Source organism: Ursus maritimus, unplaced genomic scaffold, assembly GCF_017311325.1.
Source record: "Ursus maritimus isolate PB19 unplaced genomic scaffold, ASM1731132v1 scaffold_32, whole genome shotgun sequence".
In the NCBI taxonomy this organism is placed as follows: domain Eukaryota; kingdom Metazoa; phylum Chordata; class Mammalia; order Carnivora; family Ursidae; genus Ursus; species Ursus maritimus.
The window spans coordinates 8639846-8664964 of record NW_024425786.1 but is presented as its reverse complement, the minus strand read 5'-3'; the positions used below and the strand labels follow the sequence as shown (position 1 = coordinate 8664964).

The following is a 25119-nucleotide window of genomic DNA, read 5'->3' as shown; positions in this document are numbered from 1 at the left end:
GAGGCAGAGGGAGTTTGCCTGCTTATTTGCCTGCTTTTTTGCATGGGACAAGAGTCACAGGAATGCCCCCTGGGAGAGTGGATGCCAGGAGCCCCAGGTCAGGAGTGTGCCTTGCCCTCTGGGCACCTCCTGTGCCAGGGGCAATTCCTCCTCTCCAGCTTTCGGGGAGCTGAAGGACTACTACCTCTTCTACCTGAAGAGTAAGTCCCCGAGGGAAGAGCTACTGAAGATGTGGGGGGAGGAGCTGACCAGTGAAGAAAGTGTCTTTGAAGTCTTTGCCCACTACCTCTCGGGAGAGCCCAACCAGCAAGGCTACAAGGTGAGTGGTGCTGGGGTGGGGGTCCCCAGTTATATCCCCCGCCCTGTCTCCCTGTGGGCCAGACCTCGGGGCTGTGACTCACACCACCCCAAGCCTCCCCTCTTTCTGTCTGGATGTGGCACCTCAGCAAAGGGAAGGATGAGTTGTGAAGTCCCTACCTGGGGTGCCTAGAAGGGCTGGTGGACGCACAGGCAGAGCCCTGGAGAGGGAGGGAGCCCAGGGTGCCCGGTGTGATGGCTACCCCAGCCCGGCTTGCCCTCTCCCCCAGGTGACTTGCCTGCCCTGGAATGACGAGCCCTTGGCGGCCGAGACCAGCCTGATGAAGGAGGAGCTGCTGCGAGTGAACCGGCAGGGCATCCTCACCATCAACTCCCAGCCCAACATCAATGGGAAGCCATCCTCTGACCCCATTGTGGGCTGGGGCCCCAGTGGGGGCTATGTCTTCCAGAAGGTGCGGCAGGGACACACAGGGCTGCCCCACCTCGGCCGGCACCCATGGGTTCCCCGGGGATGGGGACAGAGAAGCCTTCCTCCCTGGGGTCTCTTTGTTCTGAGGGGCAGAGGATCGGATTGGATAGGAGCTCACGTTTTTAGTCAGACAGACCTTTCTTCTGTAAAATGGGGATAGATCCCATCACGTTCTGGGGCCTAAATGTGACAAAGCACGTGAAATGCTTGGCACATGGGAAGAACGTAGGAAGCATTCTCTACATGGAACTGCTATTGGTGCCCCCAAGTTGACACTTTTCTCCTAGGACTGCTGGAGTTAAAACGACATTCTAGAACTATAGCTTGTGGGCTCTGGAATTTGAAAGACCTGGGTTTGAGTCCCAGCTCTGCTTTTTACCTTCAGTGCAGCCACGTTGCTCAACTTCTCTGGACTTAGTTTCCTCATCTGTGAAATGGGGTAATAGTGCTCCCCCTGTGGGCTAGGAACCCAGCCTCATCCCCGACAGACAGTTGGTGCTGGAGAAGCCCTCGGTGTCCGTGTCAGCCTCCAGTGAGTGGAGAGGCCGGGATGTGTCAGGTCTCTCTCCTGTGTCTTGGCTTACCAAACGGGGTCTCTGGTCCAGCTTCCGAAGTGGCTTCTCCTTGGAGCCTTCCCTGGTTCGGAGAAGGGTGGCCGATGCCCCTTAGAGCTCTCCAGACCGAGAAATCCCATGTACCTGTTCGCGTCCCCCTTGCTTGCATTCGCCAGCTCTCAGTTCATGATTCGATCCACGTGGCCACACTAGCCCCAGTGTCTCAAGTCCTGCCATGCGTGTCTGCGTGGGTGCCTCCCCGGGGCGGTCCGGAGGGCCAGCGTCCATTGTCACGGCACACAAGGAGCAGGGGCATGCAAGGACTGGGGTTGATGTGGCGGTGCCTCTCCCCCTCCCACAGGCCTACTTGGAGTTCTTCACTTCCCGCGAGACAGTGGGGGCGCTTTTGCAGGTGCTGAAGAAGTACGAGCTCCGGGTTAATTACCACATCGTGGACGTCAAGGTAGGCCGGCTCCCGGGCTTTAGACAGTGCTCAGCAGGCCCAGAGTCCTGGGCCGAAGGTGCCGTGTTTCCTCCCCCCTTAGCAAGAGCTGAGCACCCAGCCCTGGTCAGGCATGGTGGAAACGTATGCCCAGAGCCAGGCCCCTACCCTCAGCTCAGAGGGTCCCTGGTCTAGGGAGGGGGCCCAGTCCGTGGGTAATTACAAATCCTGTTGCACTTTCAACAGTAAGATTTACTATAGGATGCTGAGGACCCAGGGAAGGGACGTCTGTCTAATCTGGGAGGTCAGGGAAGGCTTGGCGGGGTCCCATGTGGTTGGAATCTTTGAGGACAAGGAGAGGGCACAGGGAAAGGGCGGAGGGTGTGCAAAGGTATTGTCTGCCCAGCCTATGGGACGTTGCCAAGTGGGTTCAGAGTAAGTTGGAAAGTTTTGACTGTCCTGCTGGGAATTTGGGTTTTCCCCTAAAGGCGAGAGAGCTTTTCCCAGCAGTGGTGGCTTGGCTCCATGTTTTGTCATAGGCAGGTCACAGTGGACAGTGGTGTGGATAACAGGACCAGGTAAGACTAGAATGCAAGGCCACTGTGGCAATCCGAGTAGCAGAGTGGCCTGGCTGGGCAGACACGTGGGGACAGATCACAGAGTAAGCCAGCAGGAGCCACCGGATGTGGGGGATGTGATGTGGGGGATGTGGAGCTTGGAGTACCGGGAGGAGAAAGGAAGTGCCCAGCCCCCAGCCTTTCGGCCTTTCATGGAGTTGCTGGGCTAGGAGGGGCAGTGGAGGGGAGGGAGCAAAGCCCTGCTCCACCCCCACCCCCACCCCCACCCCTGCGAGTTCCCAGGCCAGGAAAGGACTGCTGTGTCTAGTCCAGGTCTGCTTTGACCCCGCCCCCCACCTGCCCTCAGGGTGAAAACATCACCAATGCCCCTGAGCTGCAGCCCAACGCAGTCACCTGGGGCATCTTCCCTGGGCGAGAGATCGTCCAGCCTACCGTGGTCGATCCCGTCAGCTTCATGTTCTGGAAGGTAAGGGGGCCAGGAGCGGGCCTGCCCTGAGCACCCCGCAAACCTTAGGCAGGCCTTGTCATTGGGGCCCCAGGGCTGGTGGGCTCCGCCTTCCGGGCAGTGCCCTGACTCTGACTCAGGGTGTTGATTTCTGGGCTGGGGGATGGGAGGCGACTTTGGCAGTGGGCCTTGTTCTATTCCTGGAAATGTCCTGTTGAGCAGCTTAGAGGCCCTTGGGGCGCTGAGCACGAATCCCTGACCCAAGGGCAGCTCTGTTCACTTTGCCTGCCTCTGTGTGTGCGTGCCCGTGCGTGCGTGCGCAGGACGAAGCCTTCGCGCTGTGGATCGAGCAGTGGGGCAAGCTGTATGAGGAGGAGTCGCCGTCCCGCATGATCATCCAGTACATCCACGACAACTACTTCCTGGTCAACCTGGTGGACAATGAGTTTCCGCTGGAAAACTGCCTGTGGCAGGTGGTCGAAGACACATTTGAACTTCTCAACCAGCCCGCGCCAGAGGGAGAGACTGAGGCTCTGTGATCCTGCACCCTCCTGTCCTTAGCTTGCAGCCACAGGTGTCCTGTCTTCCTCCTCCCCAGTCCTGGTTTTCCTGGGGACCCCTCTCCTCCATTTCTCCCTGAGCCCCGGCCTCCACTCCTCACGTGATGATGGCAGCTAGACTGGTGTGAGGCTTTTGCGGGCTCTGGCCGGACCGGAGTCAGCCCCCCCCCCCTCCGCCAGGGGAGCCTGGTGTCGGGTGATCAGCCTCGACTCTGCTCTCAACGAGGAGCACCTCCCTTCTGCAGAGATCGCGGTGGGTGGAACAAACGTCCTCCCTGAGAAGGAGAGGGGGCCGTTGTTGCTGACTGAGCCCTTGAACCAGGGCAGCCCCTGAGAGCTGGCCTGGGGGCTGCCAGTGACCTTGCACTTGGGACCTGCGGGGACAGCAAAGTGAACCGGGGTGGCAGGCACTTGTGCTGCCGAAGAGACTGGCAGAGCTCATCTCTGAGGTGGTGACTGCTGGCACGTCCTACTTGTGGCTGGAGGGGCAGACCCCTGCCCTGCCCACCTGCTTGGCAGGCCGCCCGCCAGGCCTCCGGACAGGCCTTGGCCTGAAACCTGGTGATGCAAGCATTTCTTGCTCCCATCTGCCTGAGGGCCAGCCGGGCTTTCCCCTTTCTACTGTGCTGCTTTTCGAAAGAACTATTTCTGTATTCTGGTGGTTTAGGAGGGAAGGTGCCTCGTAGAGGTTAAAGGCATCTGAACCCTTATACTTGGTGGAGCCCTTGGCCTGCCCTTTTTCCCCCCTGGCCATGGAGGGATACCCTGCCTGTTAATGTCAAGGGCAAAGATAAGGCTCAACCGAGCGGGGCTGACTTCTTCCTGGTTCGTTTTTCTAGATGGGAACTCTTACTGCCAGCCGCTCCGTCCCCTCTGCTCAGCCTGTTCCCGAAGCTGTCCGCGCTCGAGCCCCACTGCCCAGGGACAGTGACTGCTAGATGCAAAGAAGCTGTTCCCTGTCCTGGTCCCGGTCCCTGCCTGCTGGTCTTCACTGGCTCAGCAGAAGGAGGGTGGGGGTAGGTGTCCAAAGCGCAGCCTGATGGTAGAAGAGGCAGGGGAGTCATGGGTGTACCCTCTTCACTTCCTTCCCAGGGTGGCTGACCGAGGCAGAGGGGCAGCCCTTAGGAGACACTGAGCAAGAGAAGCAGCTAGGACTAAGGACGGTGTTTTATTGTCCTTCAGAGCTCAGAGAGCCGGCCCCTCTGTCACCAGCCCGTGGGATGAGTGCCTGGTGGCTTGGGCCTGCACTGCCCTCATGGGTGGGGCGTGGTTCCTTCCTCAAGGAGGCTGGGGCCAGTATTGTTTTTCTTTCCATGGGAACAAGTCACAGCTGCAGCTGGGTCCCCTGCTCCACACAACGTCCACCACACACACGAGTTCCAGCAGCTTCCAGCCTGCTCCCAGGGTTCCTGATGCCTGCCTGGCTCAGGGGTATCAGGCCGCTGGTGGCTCCTCTCTTCCATCCCCTGGCTGCCAGGTGCTGGCGCCACTTTTCAAAGGCCTGGAATCAGGGAGGAGGAAGGAAAGGCTATTTGGCTTCCTCCTAGGTCTGGTTAGGTGCCCAGTTGCTTCTGTCCCTAGAGGGAATGGGAGACCCCTCCCTCTGTCTGGGCCGGCCAGCCAGCCAGCCAGCTCTGCCCCAGGCCAAATGCATAGGCTCCGAACAGATGTGACTTGTGATCTGGAAAGCTATGCGCAGAGTAGGGCGGATAAGGGAGGGGCACTTAGGGAACGATACCCAACATGGGCTAGTGTGAGTGGCAGCCGTGCTGTGGCCAAGCCTCGTTCCCACACCGAGTGGCTGGGTAGGACTGGGCTGAGCACAGGATCACCAGCTAAATCAGGATCCAAGCTGTGTTTTCTCTAATGGAACTGACCCCTCCCCTGAAAACGGAGGGGCCCCAGCTGAAAAGTGTCCAGGTGTGGCGCTGGTTTGAGAAGACCTGCTGGGGGCTGGGGGCCACCCCCATACCTGGGCAAGGACCCGAGCTCCTTCTTGTTGCTGTGATCGCTGAGCCACCCACAGCCGCAGGACCCGCCGCCGCCACACACGCCAGGCCCGCTCCAGGTGCCACTGCCTCAGCTGTGGGGGTGAGTGGTGAGAGGCCCCAAGCCGGCCCGCTGCTGCCCCCCAGCCCTTCTGCTGCGTCTTCCCCCTACAGCTCTGCAGCCCCAGGAGGCAGGGGCTGTGACAAGGGAGGGGGCCCCTGAGGTGTGTTAATGCAGGTCCTTGCACCTGGCCCCAAGCTTTCAGACTTGGTCCATACAGAGACCGAGATGCTTTGAGAGACTCCGTTTCGAGGGGTTAGGGTTGCGGACAAGGTGAGCTGCGAGGTCAGCTTGAGGCTGGGGAGGGGCGGCCCCCACTCACCAGCGTCCTTGCCAGCTGCTCGGCGCCCTGAGCGTCTACCCAGTGCTGCCACGTAGCTGCCAGGCGCCTGGCGCGCTGGGAGCCCTGGAGCCGGCGGAGCAGCGCCTCACGGTGCCAGCGCTGTAGGTATTTCCTCCTGGTGGGGAGAGGCCCTGGCATGCACCCCGATAGCCAAGAGCACCAGGACCCCTTATGATCAGGATGAAGGGCAGAGCCACAGATCCCCTGGGATCCTCCAGGACTGGGCACCGGCCCTAGCCGGCCCAGCTCCTGCCCTGGCTCAGACCAGCCCCCCAGCCCCCAGGCCCCACTCACCCCGCGCACCCGACTCACAGGCGCATGTGCAGCAGCTCTTACCCTAGTCCTCTCTTAGCGGCCTCGCCTTGGCCTTTGAGGACTCCAGCCTCAGAGCTGCAGTCCCCTCCTGGTCTTGTAGGGGGCTGGCCTTGCACCCTGCTGGCACATCCAGGCCATTGCCACCGGAGAGGGGGCCCTTTGTCGCCTGTAAAGAAGAGGTTAACAAAATCCCTACGTAAAACGGATTTGCCACTTGCTGGAAGTGGATTTCCAGGCAAATGTGAGATGTCTCGCCCCAGGGGCAGGTCTCCTTACTCTGAGCCCAGGACATTTCTCTCTGCTTCCTCTGTCCCGCGTGGCTGTCGTGCTGGCCTGGGCCGGGCAGTGTCCCGTAGCCATGGGTCTGAGGGAACAGCCAGAGAGGAAAACCTGAACCGGATGGGCTTGGACCCCCTGCATCCCAGGCAACGTGGCAGGGTCATTCCCATCCTGCCCCTGACCAGAAGCAGGGCCGCCGCCTCTTGTGTGGCCCCAAGGCTCCCGGAGGAGGCGGGGAAGGTGCCTGGGAGTAGTAGGGCCGTCAGCACTCACCACTGCCTCCTCCCTGGTCCCCCCAGCGTGGCTGGAGACTCAGGAAGAATGCCCACCACCTGCTAAGAGCTTACCTGTGCCTGCCAGGAGGTATTACTCTCCCCACTTCAGCTTTACAAAGTGAAATTACTTGCCTGAGGCCCCCTGTCTCAGGAGTCCTCCAACTCCAGAGCCCGCTACTGCTCTCCAGCAGACCAGGGGCTCTCGAAGGGCCTCTGTGGCGTGAGGAGGCAGGGTACCAGCTTGTGTTGCTCGGGGAGGGCTGGCTGGGTGCGTGTGGTAGAAAGGGGGGGCCTGGAGCCAAGCACCCTAGCTATCCTTCTGCCATTTACTTATGGTTTCAGTATGCCTCTGCTCCTCCCCTGTACATGGGGTCCCACCTGCCTTTGCTAAGAATAGAATGTTAATATTTTTAAACAGACCAAAAATAAAATTGTCTTGTGACACAGATCTAGAAATAAAATACCAACTCCCCAGAATGCTCTGTTGCCATAGCCCCCCGTGTGTGAATAATATGGATCCTGCAAGTAACCAAAGCTAGGTCCTTTCCATTCTGTTTTAAAAAACGTAGGGGCTCAGTCGGTTAAAGGTCTGACTCTTGATTTCGGCCCAGGTCATGATCTCAGGAGTGTGAGGTTGAGCCGTGCTTTGGGCTCTGTGCTGTGTAGAGTTGGCTTGGGATTCTCTCCCTCTCCCTCTGTCCCCCTCTCTGCCCCTCCCCTGCTTTGCCTGCGTGCACTCTCTCAATAGTATCTTTAACAACAACAATAACAAAATTTCATCTTTTTATCTAAGAACGTTTCCAGAATCTATTAGATGCTTCCTGGCATTCTGAAACAGGATTCTGGATGATTCCAGTTCATCTTTAGGAACACTGTGTGGTCTGCCAGTAACTCAGGCTGTGTACCCTTCAAGGACAGGTCCCTAGACTGCTGTGTGGTGTCCCTTCTTGTGCCTGGCTTTCATCGTGGCCTCTTCAGTCCTGTTTGCCATCAAGCTCGTGTCACCATTTGCGGGTGTCAGAACTAACTGCTTTTTTTTTTCTTTTAAAGATTTTTATTTTATTTTTAAGTAGTCTCCACCCCCAGCGTGGGGCTTGAACTTACAACCCTGAGATCAAGAGTCACGTGCTCCACCGACTGAGCCAGCCAGGCGCCTCAGAGCTAACTGTTCTGGTCCGGAGAAGGACTGGTGGTTGTCTTTGGGTGGAGGGAGTTATGAAGGAAACATTTCGTGTATACTTTCTGATTTTCCCGTAGTGAGCAGGTTTAATTTTTCCAGTAAGAAATGAAAGGGACTTGGCAAACAGTTGCTCCTCTCCCCACGTACCCGACCCTAGGCGGCACCAGGATACATATGCATCTGGGTGTCTGTCTGCTAATAGACTGTGTCCATGGCACTTGTCTCTGTGGCGGGCCTGTGCTGGGCTGGCACTCGGTAGGTGCTCAGTAAACGTTTGCTGATGGACCCAAAGATGGCAGTCTTCCAGAGCCAGGAGGCTGTTCTAGAACCTGGTGGGGGTAGTGTCCGTAGGCCAATGGGCCCCCCAGATAAGCATCCAGCCACACTTGCCACCGTGGGCTGAAGCAAGCTGATTCTGAGGCCACTGGCCCTCAGGTCATTTTTGGACCTCCCACCCCCACCTAGGCTGCCTCACCTGCTTCCACGGGGCTGGAGTGTCTGTCAGCGCTAGGAGGTGCCCTCTGCTGGCCACCCTGGGCCACTGCCTGACATCAACCTTGGGGGCTTCTCCGGCCTCCGCCTGCGGTTCCAACCGCATACTGAGGAGCGCTGCCTGCCACTGGGCCCAGTGGGTCCACTGGAGGCGTCTGGACCCAGCCTGCTGGAACGGGGTGATGGCGGCTCGCTGGACACGGCCCCTGGCGGCTGACTGCGCCCAGGCCTCTAGGACCCTGGGAGAGAGGGAGGAGCCCGCATGGGTGGTGGGCCATAGGGAGCCCTTCCCAGCCCTCGCCGCCGGTGCCCTGCTGGACGGGGACCTCCAGGCAAAGCCCACTCCGGTGCTCCTCCCCTCATCCCGGGGAAATCTGGTCAAAAGAGGCCCAGAGAGCCGTAGAACAGCACACCAGCGGCAAGCGTCCTGCTGAGGGGACGGAGAGCAGGCAGTCCTGCCGCTATGCTTTGCCTCGCCCTCCCTCACGAGAGCACTGTTTGATGAGAACCCGCTGTGTTTCTGGCCCCTGAGCCAAGTGCTTGAGTGCTCGCCTGTGTTCTCTCTCCAAGGCAGGCCTGTTATCTTCCTTTGACCTTCAAAGACTTGCTCAGAGAGGGGTCGCACTGCTGGAAAGTGCAGGTCTGGACTTGAACCCCGGGACGAGCTGCAGTGGCTGGGATCGCCTCTCCTTCTGACCCCAGCCTCCTGAGCCCTGTCACCAGCCACCAAATACCCTCGATCTCTGCCAACAACGAGCTCAAGGCCTCAGAAACAGGCTGAGCTGCAAGCCGCATGTGGGGCTGCCCTCCGGCCCCAGACACCCACCTGGCACTCAGCTTCTGGGCAGCACGGGCTCTGCTGACCCGGCGTAGGCGGGACTCGCGCATCCACTGTGTCCGGCACAGGGCCAGTCTCTCTTCTGCCAGCTGGCGGGCCTTGCAGCGCCGGCCCAGAGCTGCTCGCCACTCTATGAAGGCCTGCTGGGCCCGGGCCCTCCTCAGCTGCCTGTCCGCCCGGCTCCCCTGCGTGTGGCTCCTCCAGCGGACCACGGAGGCCCGGGCCACACACTGCTCTTGTGCCCAGGCCTTGGCTGCTCGGACATCCTGCCTTGTGGCAAATGTGGCCCCCACAGCCTTTCTCGGGCCATCCTGAACGGCTCCCGTGGCCGGGACCACCCCTGTGTCTCTCACAGCTCCACACCAGGCCTGAAAGCGGCTGAAAAACAGAAGCAGAGGAGGGGCCCACCTGGCTTTCGGAGTCAAAAGTCCCATTTATTCCAAATCGCGCCCCCAAATCCCCCACAAAGTGTGCTAGGTGGTTTTGCATGCGCAGCCCTGTGCCGTCAGAACATAGGAACTGATGTGTAACGGGTCAAAGTGCCGGCTGTGGTTAGAGCCTGTACACAAGCAGACGGACTCAGGCGGGCAGGTGCTGGCTCCCCAGGAGGTCGTGGGAACATAGCAGGTGTGGGGTCAAGTCCCACGGCCACCGGGGGAGCAGCCAGGCCTGGTCTCCTCTCACCAGCCCACTAGGGGGCAGGAGGTGGGTGAGGGGAGCATAGTGTCCTCCACTCTGGGAGGGGCAAAAAAAACTGTGCCCACTGTTGAGCTGTGAAAGCACAGCATCTCCGCCCTGCCGTCAGTGGCCAGCCGCCCGTGGGGGGACAGCGTGAACATGTGTGAGTTTGTAGCTGAGCGGTGGGAGGAAGCAGCCTCTGTCCCCACTGCTTTTAACTATGCACGAATGAGCTATATACGTTTTACTAGAACATCTCTATTTACATGAAGATTTCACTCTTGGCAACTGTATAGAGTAGAACTTGCCTGCGCTCCAACGAGACACGGACAAGACATTGGAACACATGTTATGGTGGATGTTGGAGGCGTGGACTTCCCCCATCCTTCCTGTGCCTCTCAAACCAAAGGACTGACCTGGCCAGGAGTTGGAGACCTGGGGCTAATCAGGGCATCAGGCAGGGTTAAAGGTTTGCCACCCCCCACCACTCGAACAAAGCAGGTAAAGGAAGGCGGGTGGTCACGGCTCTGTGGCTTCCTCATTAGGTCCCCTGGACTCTCTCTCTGCTTTTTCCCCAGCAGGGATGACCCTCATCGTTCACCCCCGGGTCCACCCACCTGTGCAGTAGAAGCTGCTCTGGGGGATCCACTGGGCGTCTCCGACGAGCTGCTGCTTGCCGCCAGTCCCAGAACACGGAGATCCTCAGGGCCTGGAGATGGACCTGTACCCACCTCTGGTACTTTGCATGCAGGGCCTGCTGCCCTGTGGCCAGAGAGAGGCTGAGATGGCCCCGGGCGTGCACCCCAGCCTTGTCTCTCCGCCCTGGGTAACTGTGGGCCCCTCCTCAGCCAGCCCTTTGCGCTCAACCCAAGCAGGGATAGAGGAGACCCCCTAACCATCTGGGTTTAAATGCTTCGGTTGCAAGTGTCCTGTGATGACCAGGCCAACCCAACTCATTTTTCATTTCTTGAAAACATTTAGGAATCAGGAAAATTCACATTAAAAAATCTAGATTTCCAGCTTTTCTTTGAAAATGAGGTCTGGCAACACTGGGTCAGCACAACTGGACAGCAGTTGGGCTGGAGAAGTAGCTGTCCCCACTGGACAGGACACGAACTTTCCAGAACAGGTCCCCACTCACCAGCTCATTATGTTGGTGTAGTGGGAAGCCTCTAAAGTGGCCCCCAGTGATCCCCACCTCCTATGCTGGGCTCTGCGGACACCGTGACTCAGTGCTCAGGCCCATGACTCCTGAAGGCCAGGTGAGGGTAATGAGGATGAGGATGTGGAAGATGATGATGACAGTAACACCTACTGGAGCTGGGTTCTGAGCCAACACTGCGTGGATGGTCTCAGAGACTCCCCACAATCCCCTACAGGGAGGGTGCTGCTGGGATCCCCATTTTACAGACGAGTAAGCTGAGGCTCAGAAAGGTTATGTAGCTCGTGTAAGTTCCACACCACCAGGGAGTGGACGGTCAATGTCCAAGCCCCTGGGTTCAGCTCTGCCCCCTCCCCGTCCGGTGTGCTTTGTGGGGGTCCCATTCCTGGACTCTGTGTTAAAGGACACAAAACCCTGGGTCTCCCTGATGGACCTGGCCCTTCCCTCGCCCTCAGTGACCTGGACCCAGGCCCTGACTCACTCTGCCAGCAGGAGTGCCAGCGGTGCAGGGCGCCTCGAAGCAGCGTGCGGCGCCGTGCCCGAACCCACTGCTCCACCTCTCGCCCCTGCGCCAGCCGCCTCCGCCACAAGCCCAGCGTGGCCCTGCAGCTCCGGTCCCAGGCCCAGCCAACAGCCAGCTCTCTCTGGGCCCCTTGGGCTGTGGCCCAGTGGCTCCAACCAAGGAGGATGCTAGGAAGGGGAGCGTCCACCCTAAGCATGGTCCCTGCCACCCCAGGCTCTCCCAGCCATCCCTGCCCTCAGCAGCCTGAGGGGGCTCTTCTCCCTGTTTCCAGCAGGGGGAGCGTGGCTTGCTGGGGGCTGGAATGCTCACAGTGACAGGTTAGGGATGAGATGGGATCTCAGACCCCAGTGCCAAGGCCTGAGCTCAGGCACTAGTGATAAACATTGCTATGAACTCAGTGCTTATTATGTGCCAGGTACTAAGCAAGGGGATTATGTGCCCCTACCTTGCTGATGCCCAATGGAGTGACTACTGTTATTATCCCCATACAAATGGAGAGATGGAGACACAGAGAGGTTAAGCAACTTGCCCAAGATCACATCGCTAGTGAGGGGCAAGGCTGGGATTAGAACCCAGGCAGACCGACGCTTAAGTATTGTGCTGCCGATGAATAAATGAATGAGCCACAGCTGCGAAGTCTCTGGGAGAAACGATTATCCTGTAGACTGCCTCAAGCCCCCGCCCTGTCAGCAGGGCAGGCTAGGAGGGCAGGAGAAGCCCAGAGAACCTGAGTCTGGGTACCAACGGGTTGGAGCGTGAGATGGGAGCCCTCTGGGCTGCAGACCCCAACGGGATGCTGCTGTGAAGGTCAAGGAATAATGGGAAGGGGGCTGGGAAACCGGATGTCCACGGAGCGGTGGGCGTCATGGCTCACCCAGCATGGGGAGGGGTCCCTACCGCCTCTGAAGAGTGCATCGGTGCCACCTTGCTGCACCCTGGGACCGCTGGGCCCGCACCTGCCAGAGCAGAAAGCACCGTGCCTTCAGCCTCTGCCCAGATGCCCACAGAAAGCTCAGCCGGAGGGTATCCAAGAAGGCGGGGGCCCTGGAAGCCTGGGGAAGGAGGGATGGAGTCCATGATCCCCAGGCCCCTGCCCCGTCCCCACTCTTTCCTCCCACCTGCCCCCTACATTCCCTAGCCCCTTCCCACCCCCTTCCCCTCACCTTCTCTAGTGAGCTTCGGGGCGGGCTGCAGCCCAGCAGCGGCTCCGGGGCCAAGGTGGTCCTGGCACTGTCTGACGGGGTGCTCGGACCGCATGCCTTCAAGTGCCACGCCCTCAGGATACCCCGAATCTGCTGCTGCCGTGTGCCCCGGAGGAAGGAGCTGCAGGAAGGGGCAGGTGAGTCCCTGGGCCCCAGCCTCACCCCCTGGCTGGCAGGGCTGCCAAGTAGGTACTTTCCCCAGCAGGGTCTCTTCCAAAGAGCTCATCTGGAAGGGAGCTGCCCATGCCAAACACCGGGCTAGAGCATCGCCTCTCAAGCTGGCCACATATGGAACTCCCGGGGGCTCTGCGACGTACTCATGCCCATTGGGGTCCTATCCCCAGAGAATCTGACTTAGCAGTCTAGGTGCGGCCTGGGCTTCCTAACTTTTCCAGAGCTCCCAGAGTGACTCTTGAGAGTACCTAAGGCTGAGGCCACTGCTGTCTACACCTGTGTCACCTGGCCGATCCTTGCCACACTCCTGATGGGAGGGGGAGCTGGGCCCCAGACCCAAGGACCCCAGTCTCAGGAGACCACATGTATGGCCACATCAGTACTCCTGCCTCTGCTCGGTTATAAAGATAGGGGAACTGAGGCCTGGTGGAGGGTCATTTCTCCAAAGTCCAAATAGCAGAAGACTTGGGATCCAAATACTTATTTTAGATCGAGGGCAGCCCCAGCTACGTTGGGAGATACTGACGGTTCCCTGATGCCCAAAGGCTAGAGAATGGACTGGAGGAGAGCTATATTCTGAGGGATCATGGTGAACTGACTCTCCCAGGCATTTTAGGGGTTTCATTAAAAGAGACTGAGGGTCCAAGTGGACCAAGCGGCATGGGATGATGGATCCTAGGTATGTGGCTTTTTCTTTCTTTCTTTTTTTTTTAAGATTTTATTTATTTGAGAGAGAGAAAGAGCACGCGTGGGGGAGGAGGGGCAGAGGCAGAGGGAGAAGCAGGCTCCCCACTGAGCAAGAAGCCTAATGCGGGCTTGATCCTAGGACCCCGAGATCATGACCTGAGCTGAAGGCAGACACTCCACCGACTGAGCCACCAAGGCGCCCTAGTATGGGGCTTTCAGTGATGGAATTCTTATCCCTAAAACTGCTGGCTTACATTCCACTTGACATCTCATCAGCTCAGCTGGCCCCTCCTGACCTCCATCGCTCTCCCCACCCACAGCCATCAGCCTGGACTCTGAGTCGCAGCAATGACTGTCTTGTAGAAAAGCAAAAGGGACCTTCTTGCTCCTAATTCACACTGTGATTTAGAGCCAGCTGCTCAACGCTTCAAGCCTCAGTTTCTCTAGCTGTATAATGAGGCAGACGGGGGCACTCACTCGCTTACAGGATCTCTCATCGCCTCTAACATGCCAGACCGCGGTGAGGCGGACATGGTTCCTGCCACCAAGGGCTCCCCACCAGCCCAGAGAGGAGCAAGCAGCCTCTCCTGTCAGGTTCCAGCCCCCCCTGGTAGAGGTCTGTGTTTGTGTCCCCGGCTACCCCATGGCTCCCACAGCTCTCTCTCTGCTCAATCACTGTCTCCAGGTCCCAGGGCCACCTCCCCCCTCCCCTGCACCTGCTGGGGACCTCAGCATGCCAGGGTCCCCGCAGGAGCCTCAGGGAAGAGCAGGACAGGCCCATCCCCCGTGGGACACTTCCCAGCTGAGCACTGCTCATACGCCTACCCTGGACGTACCCCCCGGGGGCCAACCCCAGCGCACAGGCTCGTGGACACCTACTCAGCCCTCTGGTGCTGGGAGAGCCGTGTCCTCCAGAGCAGCAGCGCCCGGTGCAGGGCCAGTGTCCGGCAGGCTTTCTGAAGGGAGCCCCCGCCTTGCTCCGGGGGCCGCCCCTGGGCCCGAGCCACTACCCCCAGGCCATGTGCTGTGGCCACTCCAGGGGCTGAGCTGCAGAGAGCCACATTCCCTGAGAAGCAGGCAAAGGATGAATTAGCCATGTCCCCAGTGAGCTCCTTCCACCCAAAGCCGTCGGTGGAACCCATGGCAGTCACGGACGGTGTGTGCTGCTGCCTCAGCCTGCCTCACCCCTCCTTAGGAACTCCCCTCACAGGCACTGCCCCCACCCACTGCCTCCAAATCCTCCCCTCCGAGACACCTCAAAGATCCCATCTTCCCCTAGCAAATATTTTTTGGGGGAACAAGGACTGTGTGTTATCCCCCAGACCAGGAGCTTCCGAGAGCAGGGACCACGTCCCCTCCTAGTGGAAGATGGAGCAAAGTCTTTTGCCTAGAGAAGCTCGTGACCCGGAGTGAGGATGGGGCCCAGCCAAGGCCTGTCCACTCCAGGGACCCCTCCTGGACCCTCCTGGACTATCAGACTGCACCCCCAGAATGCTCCGGGTTCCACCACCACCCATCACAAAAAACCATCAATTGCACCGGGGCCCACCACAAAAGGAGCTTATGTGACACTGTGTGCTGGGGTGGGAGGGAAAGGGAGCCCCTCGGCCTGCCACTCGCTTGCTCACCCGCCTTCCGGCGGCAGAGGGCCAGCTGGGTCACCTTCGCTCCATCTGAGGCCCGGAGCCGCTTCATCCACACCCACTGTTGCAGACACGTCCTCAGGGTCCCTGCCCGGCAGTGGGCCAGGCGGGCCTGGTACCGGGCCGCTCTTTGCACGAACTGCTGCCAGGCCCCAAAGCACCTGGGGAACCGAGAGAAGGTGCTGGTACTAGTAGTAATGACCACAGCGACAGCCACCTGCCCCGTGCTGTGCGGAGGCCTTGGCCAAGCCACTTCACTCCCTGACCCTGCTCCGGCCACCACGCCCTCACCGCTGGGTGCCCGGATGGCCTCAGCAGCCTCCTGCCTGGCCTCCCGCATCCACTCGGGGCCCCTCCAGGCAGTGGCTGCTCAGCGGCCAGGGTGATCTTTTTCCCATTTCAAATGCAGTCTTCTTACTCCCCTGCTGAAAACCGCCAGCGGCGCCCCCTTGTGCTTAGGACAATGTCAACTCCGCGGCACTGCCTACAAGGCCATGTGTATCTGGCCCTGGCACGCCTTGCCATCTTCATCCTAAACCCTCCCCCACCCCGGCCCCCACTCTAGGCTACCAGGGTGTCCTTTGAGTTTCCCACACTCCCCTGTCACGGGCATTTGCCTGGGCAGTTCCCTCGCCTGGTGCTCTCCTGCTGGCTCTCCCTCAACGGGCCAAGCACCCATCCTCACATCTCCGTGGAACCATGGTCAAGGTCAGCAACCTTCGCTCAAAGTTCTCCTAGAAAACTGCACAGGGGGCACCTGGGTGGCTCAGTCGGTGAAGCGTCTGCCGTGGGATCAGGTCATGATCCCAGGGTCCCGGGATCGAGCCCCATGTGGGGCTCTCTGCTCAGTGGGAGTCTGCTTCTCCCTCTCTCTCCTTCTCTTTCTCTCTCTCAAAAAAAAAAAAAAATCTTAAAAAAAAAGAAACTGCACTGGGGGATGCAGGCTGCAGGCTGCAGACCCGGGGAAACTCTACTTAACCAGCAACCTGGTTTCCTCTGCAGATAAATTGCAAAGAAAAAAACCAGAGGGAACCCCAGAGCTCAAAGAGACTTTAACGACTTATCGACCAACCTTAACAGGAGGCCTTTGTTTAGATCCCGGTTCAAACAAACCGTAACAGAGTGTGTTCCTATAACACAGTTGGAAATGTCAAGGCTGACCAGATATTTCTTGGTGTTAAGGAATTAATGTTCATTTTTACGCGTGATCACGGCACGGTGGTTATGCTGTGGAAAAGAGTCCCTATTTTTAGAGATGCTACGGAAGTATTTACGGGTGAAACGGTAGGATGTGGGGGACCTGCCTGAAAACAACGTAGCGGGAGCAGTTGGGATACAGGTGAAACAAGGTTTTCAAGAGGGGATTTTTTTTTTCTTTTTTTAAAGATTTTATTTATTTATTTTAGGAAGAGAAAGAGAGAAAGCACGAGCAGGAGGGGCGGAGGGAGAGGGAGAGAGAGAATCTCAAGCTGACTCCATGCTGAGCGCGGAGCCTGACTCGGAGCCTGACCCCAGGACCCTGAGATCATGACCTGAGCTGAAGCCAAGAGTCAGACGCTTACTCGACTGTCCCACCCAGGCGCCCCCCAGGAGGTGATTTTCTTGAAGCTGGGTGATGGGGACACTGGGGGTTAGAACCTATTTTCTCTACTTTTGTGTAAGATGTAAATGTCCCATCATAAAATTTAACACGGGAGAAACCCTCTGATGGGTCTGTGTTCCTTGCCCTCACAATGCTTCACTCCGGCGGTACTGGCGCACAGCCTCTGTGACTGCCGTGCTGCCAGGATGGGGGCTGGGGGGCAGCCGGCACCGAGCTCTGCTTAGGGCCAAATCTCTCTGCCTCAAGAAAGGGGGTCCCCACTCCCACCTTCTTCCACTTCTCCCTACCTGCAGAGCCAGGCTCCCCGCTGCTGAGTGTCCAGCGATGCCTCCCTGGGTGCGTCTGCAGCAGGAGAGCGCCAGGCTTGGGGGGGCCTCTGCCTCCTCTGAGTCCTCAGTGTGACCTGGGAGACCTCTCCCTGGACCCCCTTGTCCTGCCTGGCCCATTCCTTCTGATGGCACCACAAGAGGAAGACTGTAGAGTGAGGAGAGAGAGTGAGAAGAGAGAGTAGGGAGGCTCAGTCATTCCCCGACTCTGGGCCTCAGTTTCCCTGTAAGTGAGTGATGCCTGAGGGACTTTCCGGTTCAAACGCTCAGGCTTCTGCAGGGCCTGTGCTAGCCTCAATGGCACACGAATACAGGATGTGCGCCTCTCATGCTGTGTGCCCTCGAGCTGGTCACTTAATTTCTCTGTGCCTCACTTTCACATCTGTAAACTGGGCACAAAGCCTTGCCCAGGTCCCATGAGACTCAAATGAGATCGTGTCTGGGAAGCTGTCCAAGTAGACTCTCAGTAAGCACTCATTCGTTCAGGACCCCCTGCCCTGCCCAGTGAGGGTGCTCCGGGCCAGCCCCGCTCCCTCTCCCCTGCTTTCCTGGGGCCCACAGCTCACCGGCCCGTTGTTGTAAGGCCTGCAGCATCTGCTCTACGCCGTTGCCTCCAGCTGGTCTCGGCCAGGCTCCTGCCTCCTCCCTTGGACTCCCTGGACTGCAAGTGAAGTTGCCCAGAGAGAAGCGATGCCCCGGGTTGGGCGGAGGGAGAGCGCACAGTCCCAACCTGGCCACCCGGCCGCCACCATGGCAGGTGCAAGGGTGCGCTGAGCTGCCCCTCTCCCAGCCCGTTCTCTCCATGTCATGGCTGATTATCAAAGCGATCTGGGGGGAGTTTCTGCTTTTGTTTCATTCTCTTCTTCTTCTTCTTCTTCTTTTTTAAGATTTTATTTATTTATTTGACAGAGAGCACGCACAAACGTGGGGGGGGCAGAGGGAGAGGGAGAAGCAGGTTCCTTGCTAAGCAGGCAGCCCGATGTGGGGCTTGATCCCAGGACCCCAAGATCATGACCTGAGCTGAAAGCAGATGCCTAACCACTGAACCACCCAGGCGCCCCTGTTTCATTCTCTTCAATACTATTTGGATTCTTACAGCAAACACGTATTCAAACAAATGGCATTTGAATAATTATTTTGAACACATTTGTTTCATTTACAAATAGGAACAAAACCCATACTTTGCTGTAGTGGATGATTGAGGGAATGGAGAGGAAATGGTCAACTTGCATTTCACTGCTCCAGAGATAAGCACTATCTGCTTATTTCAGCATGTTTTACAGATGAAATATTTATTGATTCTCATTCTGAGCAGTGGTGAAATACACAATACATGAAACTTAACCGTCTTAGCCATCTCTGAGTGGCTCGGTAGTGCTAAGTGATTGTGCTATATTTCACTCTTTTTCCTTCTGTATCGTTTCACGTGCATGAAAAATACCTTACACGCCATTTTTTAGCCTCCCCCCCCCATCTAACATAGACCCATTTCTCCTTGTCACTAAAATTTCCATGCAAATACCCACGAAACTACTTCTAGGAAGATGGATACAGGAGGGGGGTGAAACATTCAACAATTTGGAGTGTTTTTTCAAATCAAGCACGCATTACTGTTTTAAATTAGGAATAACACCAATACAGATATTGAAATGAAAAACTAAAAAGAAAAAAGGGGGGGGGAATTTTTAAAGTCTTGATGAACATTGTCTTGAACGGTAGCTAAATGTTCCTCCATTAAACCATAATTTTCTCACTTAAGCCGTTTTGAAGTATTTACAAGCAGTAGAAATATTGCCGCCATGGACATACTCTGGCACAAATCTTTGCCCACATCTGCGGGTTTCATCCTCATTCTCTTGTGGGGGGAGCAGGGAGGGGGGACACCGAGGCAGGAAGCGGGGGAGGGGAGGCCACCAGCACTGCCCAGGCCACACTGACCAATGGACCACTAGGGTGTCCTGGACTACCTGCTTCTCCTGGTGGGGTCCACCACTGGCTCCCTTCCTGAGGGAACTTGGCCTTGTCCTGCCCCAGAGGGTGGGGGTCCTGGCCCAGCCTGGATGTGGGGCTGCTCCTGCTTCTGCTGCAGAGTCCGGTTTCTCCACTGGGGAAGAGAGAGGGAAAGAAGGATGTCAGCCGCAACCTCAAATGTGCCCCAAGAGGGGGCACCAGGGTGGGGTGCGGGGCAGAAATGTCTGACTCCAAAGCCTTTGGTCTTAACCTGGAGACTGTCCAGCCCCTTTGGGAATGAATGAATGATTGGAGAGAAGGAGCCCAAGATGCAGCGCTTTCCTTGGGAGGCAAAACCTGGAGCTGGGCCCTCCCAGAGCACCCCTTCCCCAAGGAGGGAAGAACACAGACGTGTCCTGGCAGTCCTGGCTGGCTACCCAGTAGTAAAAGATAGCAATTGCTTGTATGGTAGAGGCTTGCTATGTGCTAAGTAGGGTCCTAAGTCCTTTCTATGTGTTAATTTCACTTCCCAACAACCTGAGAGGTAGGTACTACTATTATTATCCCATTTAGGAGCTGAAGAGACTAAGGCGCAGAGAGGTTAAGTAACCTGCCCAAAGCCACACAGCAAGAATTGTGGAAAAAAGAAAGGAGCGGAGACGGGACGTGAACCAGAGCAGAGCTGGTTCAGGTGTCCAGGTGGCCCTCCACCGCTCTACCGTGGCTCACTCAGGAGGTACAGAACAGGGGCCCCAGAGGACCCCCCTCCCCAGACATACTGCCCCGTGGCCCAACCGGGAGGCCCCTGACCTTTTGGAAGCTCTGGGCCAGCAGGGCCTGAGTGTGTCGCCTCCACACCGCCTCCAGCTGGGCCTCCTGGTGCCGTGGCGCCTGGCAAAGCGCCCACAGGCTTCGGCGCAGCGGCTGCCGGGGGCCCAGTGCCTCTGCTGCAGCCGCTGCTTGCCGTTTCTGCACCAAGTGCCACCAGGCTCTGAAACATCTGGACAGCCACAGCCGGCTGGGGCCAGACCAGATCTGATCAGGGGATGGACCTGGCCCCTCGGCCCCAGGAAGCAGCTGGGGGCCGGGCACCACCCACGCCACCTGTCCAGCCCCCGGGCCTCATGCTGCCGCAGGAAGACCAGCTACAGACTGGAGGAACTGCCCTCTGTTGGTGGCCAGCCTGGGAAATCCCAGACAAGAGTGCTCCTGGAGCGGCAGAATGCCCCCTTGATGGCCAAGAGTGCCTGGCAGCCTTAGAAGGTGGAGACAACCAGCAGCAACAGCAGTCTCCATGTCCCTGTCCTTGGGGCCCGGGAGGCCCCTCGTATTCCCCAGCAGGGACAGGATGAAGGAAGTCCCCTCCCCTGGAAGTCCTGCGTGGATCTGCCACCAGGGCCTGGCCTCCATCAGGGGCTGGTCTCCAATGGCCCAGGCAAATGGGGGAGCAGCTGTCCCAGGAGGGTGGCCGGCCCCCACCCCCCAGCCCATGGCCTCACCGGGCTGTCTTGGACTCCAGGCTCACTGCGTTTCGGGCTTTCTCCTTGGAAAGCAAAAGGACATGACACGGTTCTCAGACAGAGAAGCAAGCAGGACGGGACACCCTCCGGCCAGCTTCCCTGCCCAAGGCCTCCCTTTCCTGGAAAGGGGGTGTAACGGGGTAGTGGCAGCCAGCTGGCCATGAGAGTTCCTGGGAGGAGCCCTCCTGGGGTCCCCCAGCTCCCACACTCAGCCTCCTCTGGCCTCTACCTGCACAGTGCTCCTTGCTGGGGCTGCGTCAGGTGGGCAGGAAGTTGTCCTCTCTTCCTCCTTGCTGACCTGCTCCTGCAGAGTCACCTCCCCTCCTTCCCGCCTGGGTTGACCGCCCCGGGCAGCATGGGAGCGGACCGAAGAGCAGAGTCTGGCCTCCCTACTGCCCGCCCCTCGAGGGGTCTGGGGGTCTCCCCTCTGCCCACTGCGGTATGTTGGCCCCAGGGAGAAGTTCTCTCCTTGCCTCAGGGGGTTGGCCAGACGGATGCCCTGCTTAGGGTCAAGGAAATCCCCAGTCAGGATCCCCAGTGTGGTCTCCAGGGACGCAGGCTTCCTGCTTGCCTGAAAGTCTGAGAGGCCAGCCTGGGTCCCTTGTGTCTCTGGGAAATCCGCAGTTTCCCGGAGACCTGGCAGGTGTTTCTTCCTCCCATCCCAGGAAGCAAGAACGGGTTGGCTGGGCTGGGGGTGGGCAGGGAGTGCCTGGCCATTGCTGGGTTCCTGGGATGCCTGGCACCTGAGATGGGCGACCGCACGCTCCAGGTGTCGCACGGAGGCCAGCAGCTGGTGGATGGCAGGTTGGGATGGGGTCCGAGCCTGGCTCTGGACAGGGACAGTCAGGTCTTCCAGGGTGAGGGGCTCCCCCCTGAACCTCGAGGGCCAGCTCCCCAGGCCACACCAGGGTCTGGAGCCTGGCTGCGTGTGCCCATTGAAAGGACCAAAGCCTGCAGCAGGCTGGACGTCTGGGCCAGGGGTGTCTGTAGCCAGCAGCCCGGACTGGCTCAGGCTGGAGGATGGGCAAGCCAGCGATCCTCGGGGGCGAGGCCTTCCCTGAGGTGTTGTGTGGGGCCAGAGGCGGGGGCTGCTGTGACTTCTGCACTCAGCCGAGCTGGTCCCCCTCATGCGGAGGTTACTCTGCTGGATGGCGAACTCTCGGGCCCTCCGCTGTGGCCTGTCAGCCGGGGGCTGAACATTGCTCTGCTGTTGCAAGCTTGAGTTCATCTGCCGGTCGGTCGTGTCCTTCAGGACGACGCTCAGGCCGGGGCTCGGGCCAGCCAGGTTGGTCTGGACTCCTTGGCAAGGCTCCCGGCGCAGCACGGCCCCTGGGGAGGGTGCGGCGGCAGGCCTTCCGCTCTGCGCCTGGCACGCGCGCACCCACTGGCCATGCCTGCTGCCCAGGCTGACACCTCGGCTCTTCAGGAATCTCCGCTGCTCTAAAGAGAGGAGAGATGGTCGTGTCCTGGGGGATTAGCTGGAGGTCAGTGTTCGGGTGCATTGGGGGGTGCTGGTCAGAGACAGGGCCTCGGGTGGGAGGGGCCAGGACTCCCCCAGTGGACTGAGGGGTGGTGTGACTTGGTGCCTGGCTGCAGGGAGCAGGGCTGGGGCGCAGGCGGGGAGGAGGGCAGAGGGAAGCAGGGGGACAGGAATGAGGCTGTTGAGGTAATCCCCGGTGAGAGAGGACAGGGCTGGGATCAGGGGAGGCAGGGACTGGGGCGGGAATTCAGAGACAGATTCGGATCTGCTGTGGAGGCTCAGAAGGTGGGGTGAAGGGAAGAGAAGAGTCAAGGATGACTGACCTCTGGCTTGGGTAGAGGTGATGGGGGACAGCCCTGGAGGTTAGAAGAAGACCCAACACGTCCAACAGCAGCAAGGGAGTGGCTCTGGGGGACTCGGGGTGGGGTGTAGTCTCCCCAGCCCCCAAGGCCATTCCACAGTGGGAGACTAGGATTCCTGGGGGCTGGGGAAGTGCCTGGGAGGACCTGGCATCTGGAATGGACCAGAAGACTTGCACCTTTGAAGATGGGAACTAAAGCTCAGAGAGGTTTGGCTACTTGCCCCACAGTCACACAGCTAGAACTTGGAGAAACTGGCATGTGAATCAGAATCTGAATTTGTTTGGGGGCTGCTTCCGTCCTTGGCTGTACCAGCTCTCTAACCTTCTTGAAGCCCCCAAGTGCCTGAGCCACTACCCCGGCACAGACCGCCCTGGGAGCGGGGCGGTCCCTTCTCAGCCAGGGGTCCCAGCCAGGCCCACTCCTGGTCCGCCTGTTCCTGGCCTCACTTCCTGACTCCCCCTCAGGCCCAGGCTAGGAGGACTTTGTCCTGGCCCAGCTGGCCCTGTCCAGCTAATCTCCGGAATTAGTGAGGCCCTGGGCTGGCCTGATGGGAAAGGAGCTCTGGGCCAATAGCTAGAGGGGATCCTGCCACATCCAACCCAGACCCATTAAGCCTCTTGCCTGGCCTCAGGGGTGTCACAGGCCTGGGGGGCACATTCTCCTTGTGGCTGGCATCAGGTCTCAGCTCCATGGGCTCCAGGGCAAAGCCAAGGCGACAGCGTCCTTGGTCCACACCATAGCCAGCAGTCTGGCCTGTTCGATCAGATGGGTTCTGAAGGGCAAGGACAGGATGCCCAACTCCCACCAGGCCACACCCCAGCCCTGGTCCACACCACACCCTTCACCAGCACCCCTTGGTTGCCCTGGGGCCCAACCCCAGCTGTCCTGGTCAGGCTCCCATACCATCCCCTTTCCTTTGAAAATTTCTCATGTCCTCCAGCACCTGCTCCTTCTAACACCGACCACAGAGCTCTCTGTGGCCCCTGCTTCCCAGGCAGCCCACTCAGGTGGGGGCTCTCTCAGACCACTGGGCTGGGAGAGGGGGCCCTCTTTGCTTCCTGTCCCCACTTTCCACCTTCTCCCCTCTCCAGAACACTCCAGCCCGAAGCTCCAGGCAGGGCCCAAAACCAGTCCAGGCCCTGTCCCTTTGTTCCTTGAAGGTTTTAGCTCTGACTCTCTGTTGCAGTCTCCAACACACACCACAGTTCTTGGCGATCTCACCATCCACACGACTGACACCTCTCACTGCTGGTGTGCGGAGTCCTTGATCTCTCTTCCTTTCCCACCATCTTACCCTTTGTCCCACCTCAGCCACCTGCTCCCATGGTGCCCCCAGGCTTGGTCATCCTAAATAACGGCACCCACTCCATAACTTCAGTTCCAGAGCCCACCCCCATCCTCTAGTACCCAACGCAATGGTTTATCCCCCCGTTCTCTGGCCCTGCCACCCTCGGACTATCCCTTGCTGCTTGCTGTCTCACCTCTCCTTCCACAGTTTAACCATCTGGCATATAAGCACCCCTTGGCACACCCACACCCTGGCCCCGCACCCCTCCTCTCTCCGCACAACGCTGATAAGTGGTTTTCACCCTACTGCTGCACTGACGAGCTCACTCCAAATGACCACCTTCCATCCCAAGTGGGGGCAAAGGCTGCAGGAGAATCAGAGTCTAGTTCCCTTCCTCCTCCCTCCTAGATGCCAATTCACACTTTCTCCTCTGTCCTCAAACCCCTGCCACCACCTCTTCTCCCCTCACCCCCTCCAGCGGACTTTTCTTTCTGTTGCACTCACAAAATAGGGCGATCAGAAGAGAAATGCCGTGTGTTCCTGTAACCAGCCAGCTTCCAGGCCATAGCCCCCTAGCCCTTCCCCCCATCCCGTGCAGTCCCATTCCCAGCCTGACCCTCCCCTGAACTCTAGGGGCCATCCCATCTTGCGTCCCCAAGGACAGCACCCAGGGCCACCACTGGCCTCTGGGGTGCCATTCTATGAATCAGGAAAAGCACCCATGACCCCCACTGCCCCACAGCAGACTCAGGTCTGAACCAGGGTGCAGAGCTTGGGGGGCGGGACACAGGCTTTGATGTCCTTGCTCCAGAAACCACCCCCTCCCCCACCAAAACTTCCCCCTTCTTTACTGAATCATTCCTATGAGCACTTAAGCAGGTGGTTATTTCTTCCAACTTTAAAAGACTGAAAGCAAAACCACCAAAAAACCCACCGCCACCCTTCTTGAGCCTCCTGGTTCCAGATCACCTCCCCTGCTCTCACCACACCCAAATCCCAATTCCTCTCCCCTCTCCACCTCTGCCGACTGCAATCGGCTCCCCGCATCCCCACCTGCCCAAAGCTGCTTTCCTCCAGGTGATCCCCGAGATGCCACACACCTGGCCAGCCCGCAGCCGTGGGCCTTCTGGAGGCAGCAGCAGCAGTACGACGAGGGTCCTACTGAGAGGACCTCATCCTCCTGGGAGCCCTTTCTTCCCTAACTCCAGGATGCCCCCTTCTCGGGTGTGGAACCAAACTAAAATGGAGTCACTTGTGTCAAGGATAGAGTGGAGATGCCCAACCCAGGTGCATAAAAGACACTTAACGTAACCTTACAGGAATTTGCAGCTCTTCCCGGAAATCAGCCAAGGACACCAGCCAATCCCCGACCACCAAGCGTCTG

The 25119-nt window shown here is 58.7% G+C and overlaps 2 protein-coding genes across 5 annotated transcripts in view; one reads left to right on the top strand and one right to left on the bottom strand.

Moving 5' to 3' along the window:
- The window catches only part of MTHFR (methylenetetrahydrofolate reductase), a 20440-nt gene extending 9959 nt beyond the window's left edge, over window positions 1–10481 (top strand). For 3 of the 4 annotated variants that reach the window (XM_040645781.1, XM_008694718.2, XM_008694720.2), the window contains 5 exons: window positions 139–319; window positions 588–770; window positions 1703–1804; window positions 2708–2827; window positions 3130–4172. In XM_040645781.1, coding sequence (XP_040501715.1) covers window positions 139–319; window positions 588–770; window positions 1703–1804; window positions 2708–2827; window positions 3130–3345 — 802 coding nt within the window. In that variant the 3' untranslated portion in view covers window positions 3346–4172. Of the gene's footprint in view, window positions 1–138; window positions 320–587; window positions 771–1702; window positions 1805–2707; window positions 2828–3129; window positions 4173–10396 lie in introns of those variants that run through there. The other variant, XM_040645782.1, reaches the window with a different exon arrangement.
- CUNH1orf167 (chromosome unknown C1orf167 homolog) lies at window positions 4519–25119 on the bottom strand. Its single transcript, XM_040645780.1, has 19 exons — window positions 25053–25119; window positions 23069–23219; window positions 20835–22045; window positions 20585–20628; window positions 19896–20103; window positions 19103–19239; window positions 17702–17796; window positions 17097–17283; window positions 15192–15367; window positions 14443–14629; window positions 12664–12823; window positions 12398–12552; window positions 10433–10577; window positions 9126–9515; window positions 6350–6437; window positions 6095–6239; window positions 5738–5873; window positions 5339–5449; window positions 4519–4867 (listed from the first exon to the last, which is right to left on the bottom strand). The coding sequence occupies exons 2-19, from the start codon at window positions 23136–23138 to the stop codon at window positions 4691–4693; spliced, it is 3822 nt and encodes a 1273-aa protein (XP_040501714.1). The 5' UTR covers window positions 23139–23219; window positions 25053–25119; the 3' UTR covers window positions 4519–4690.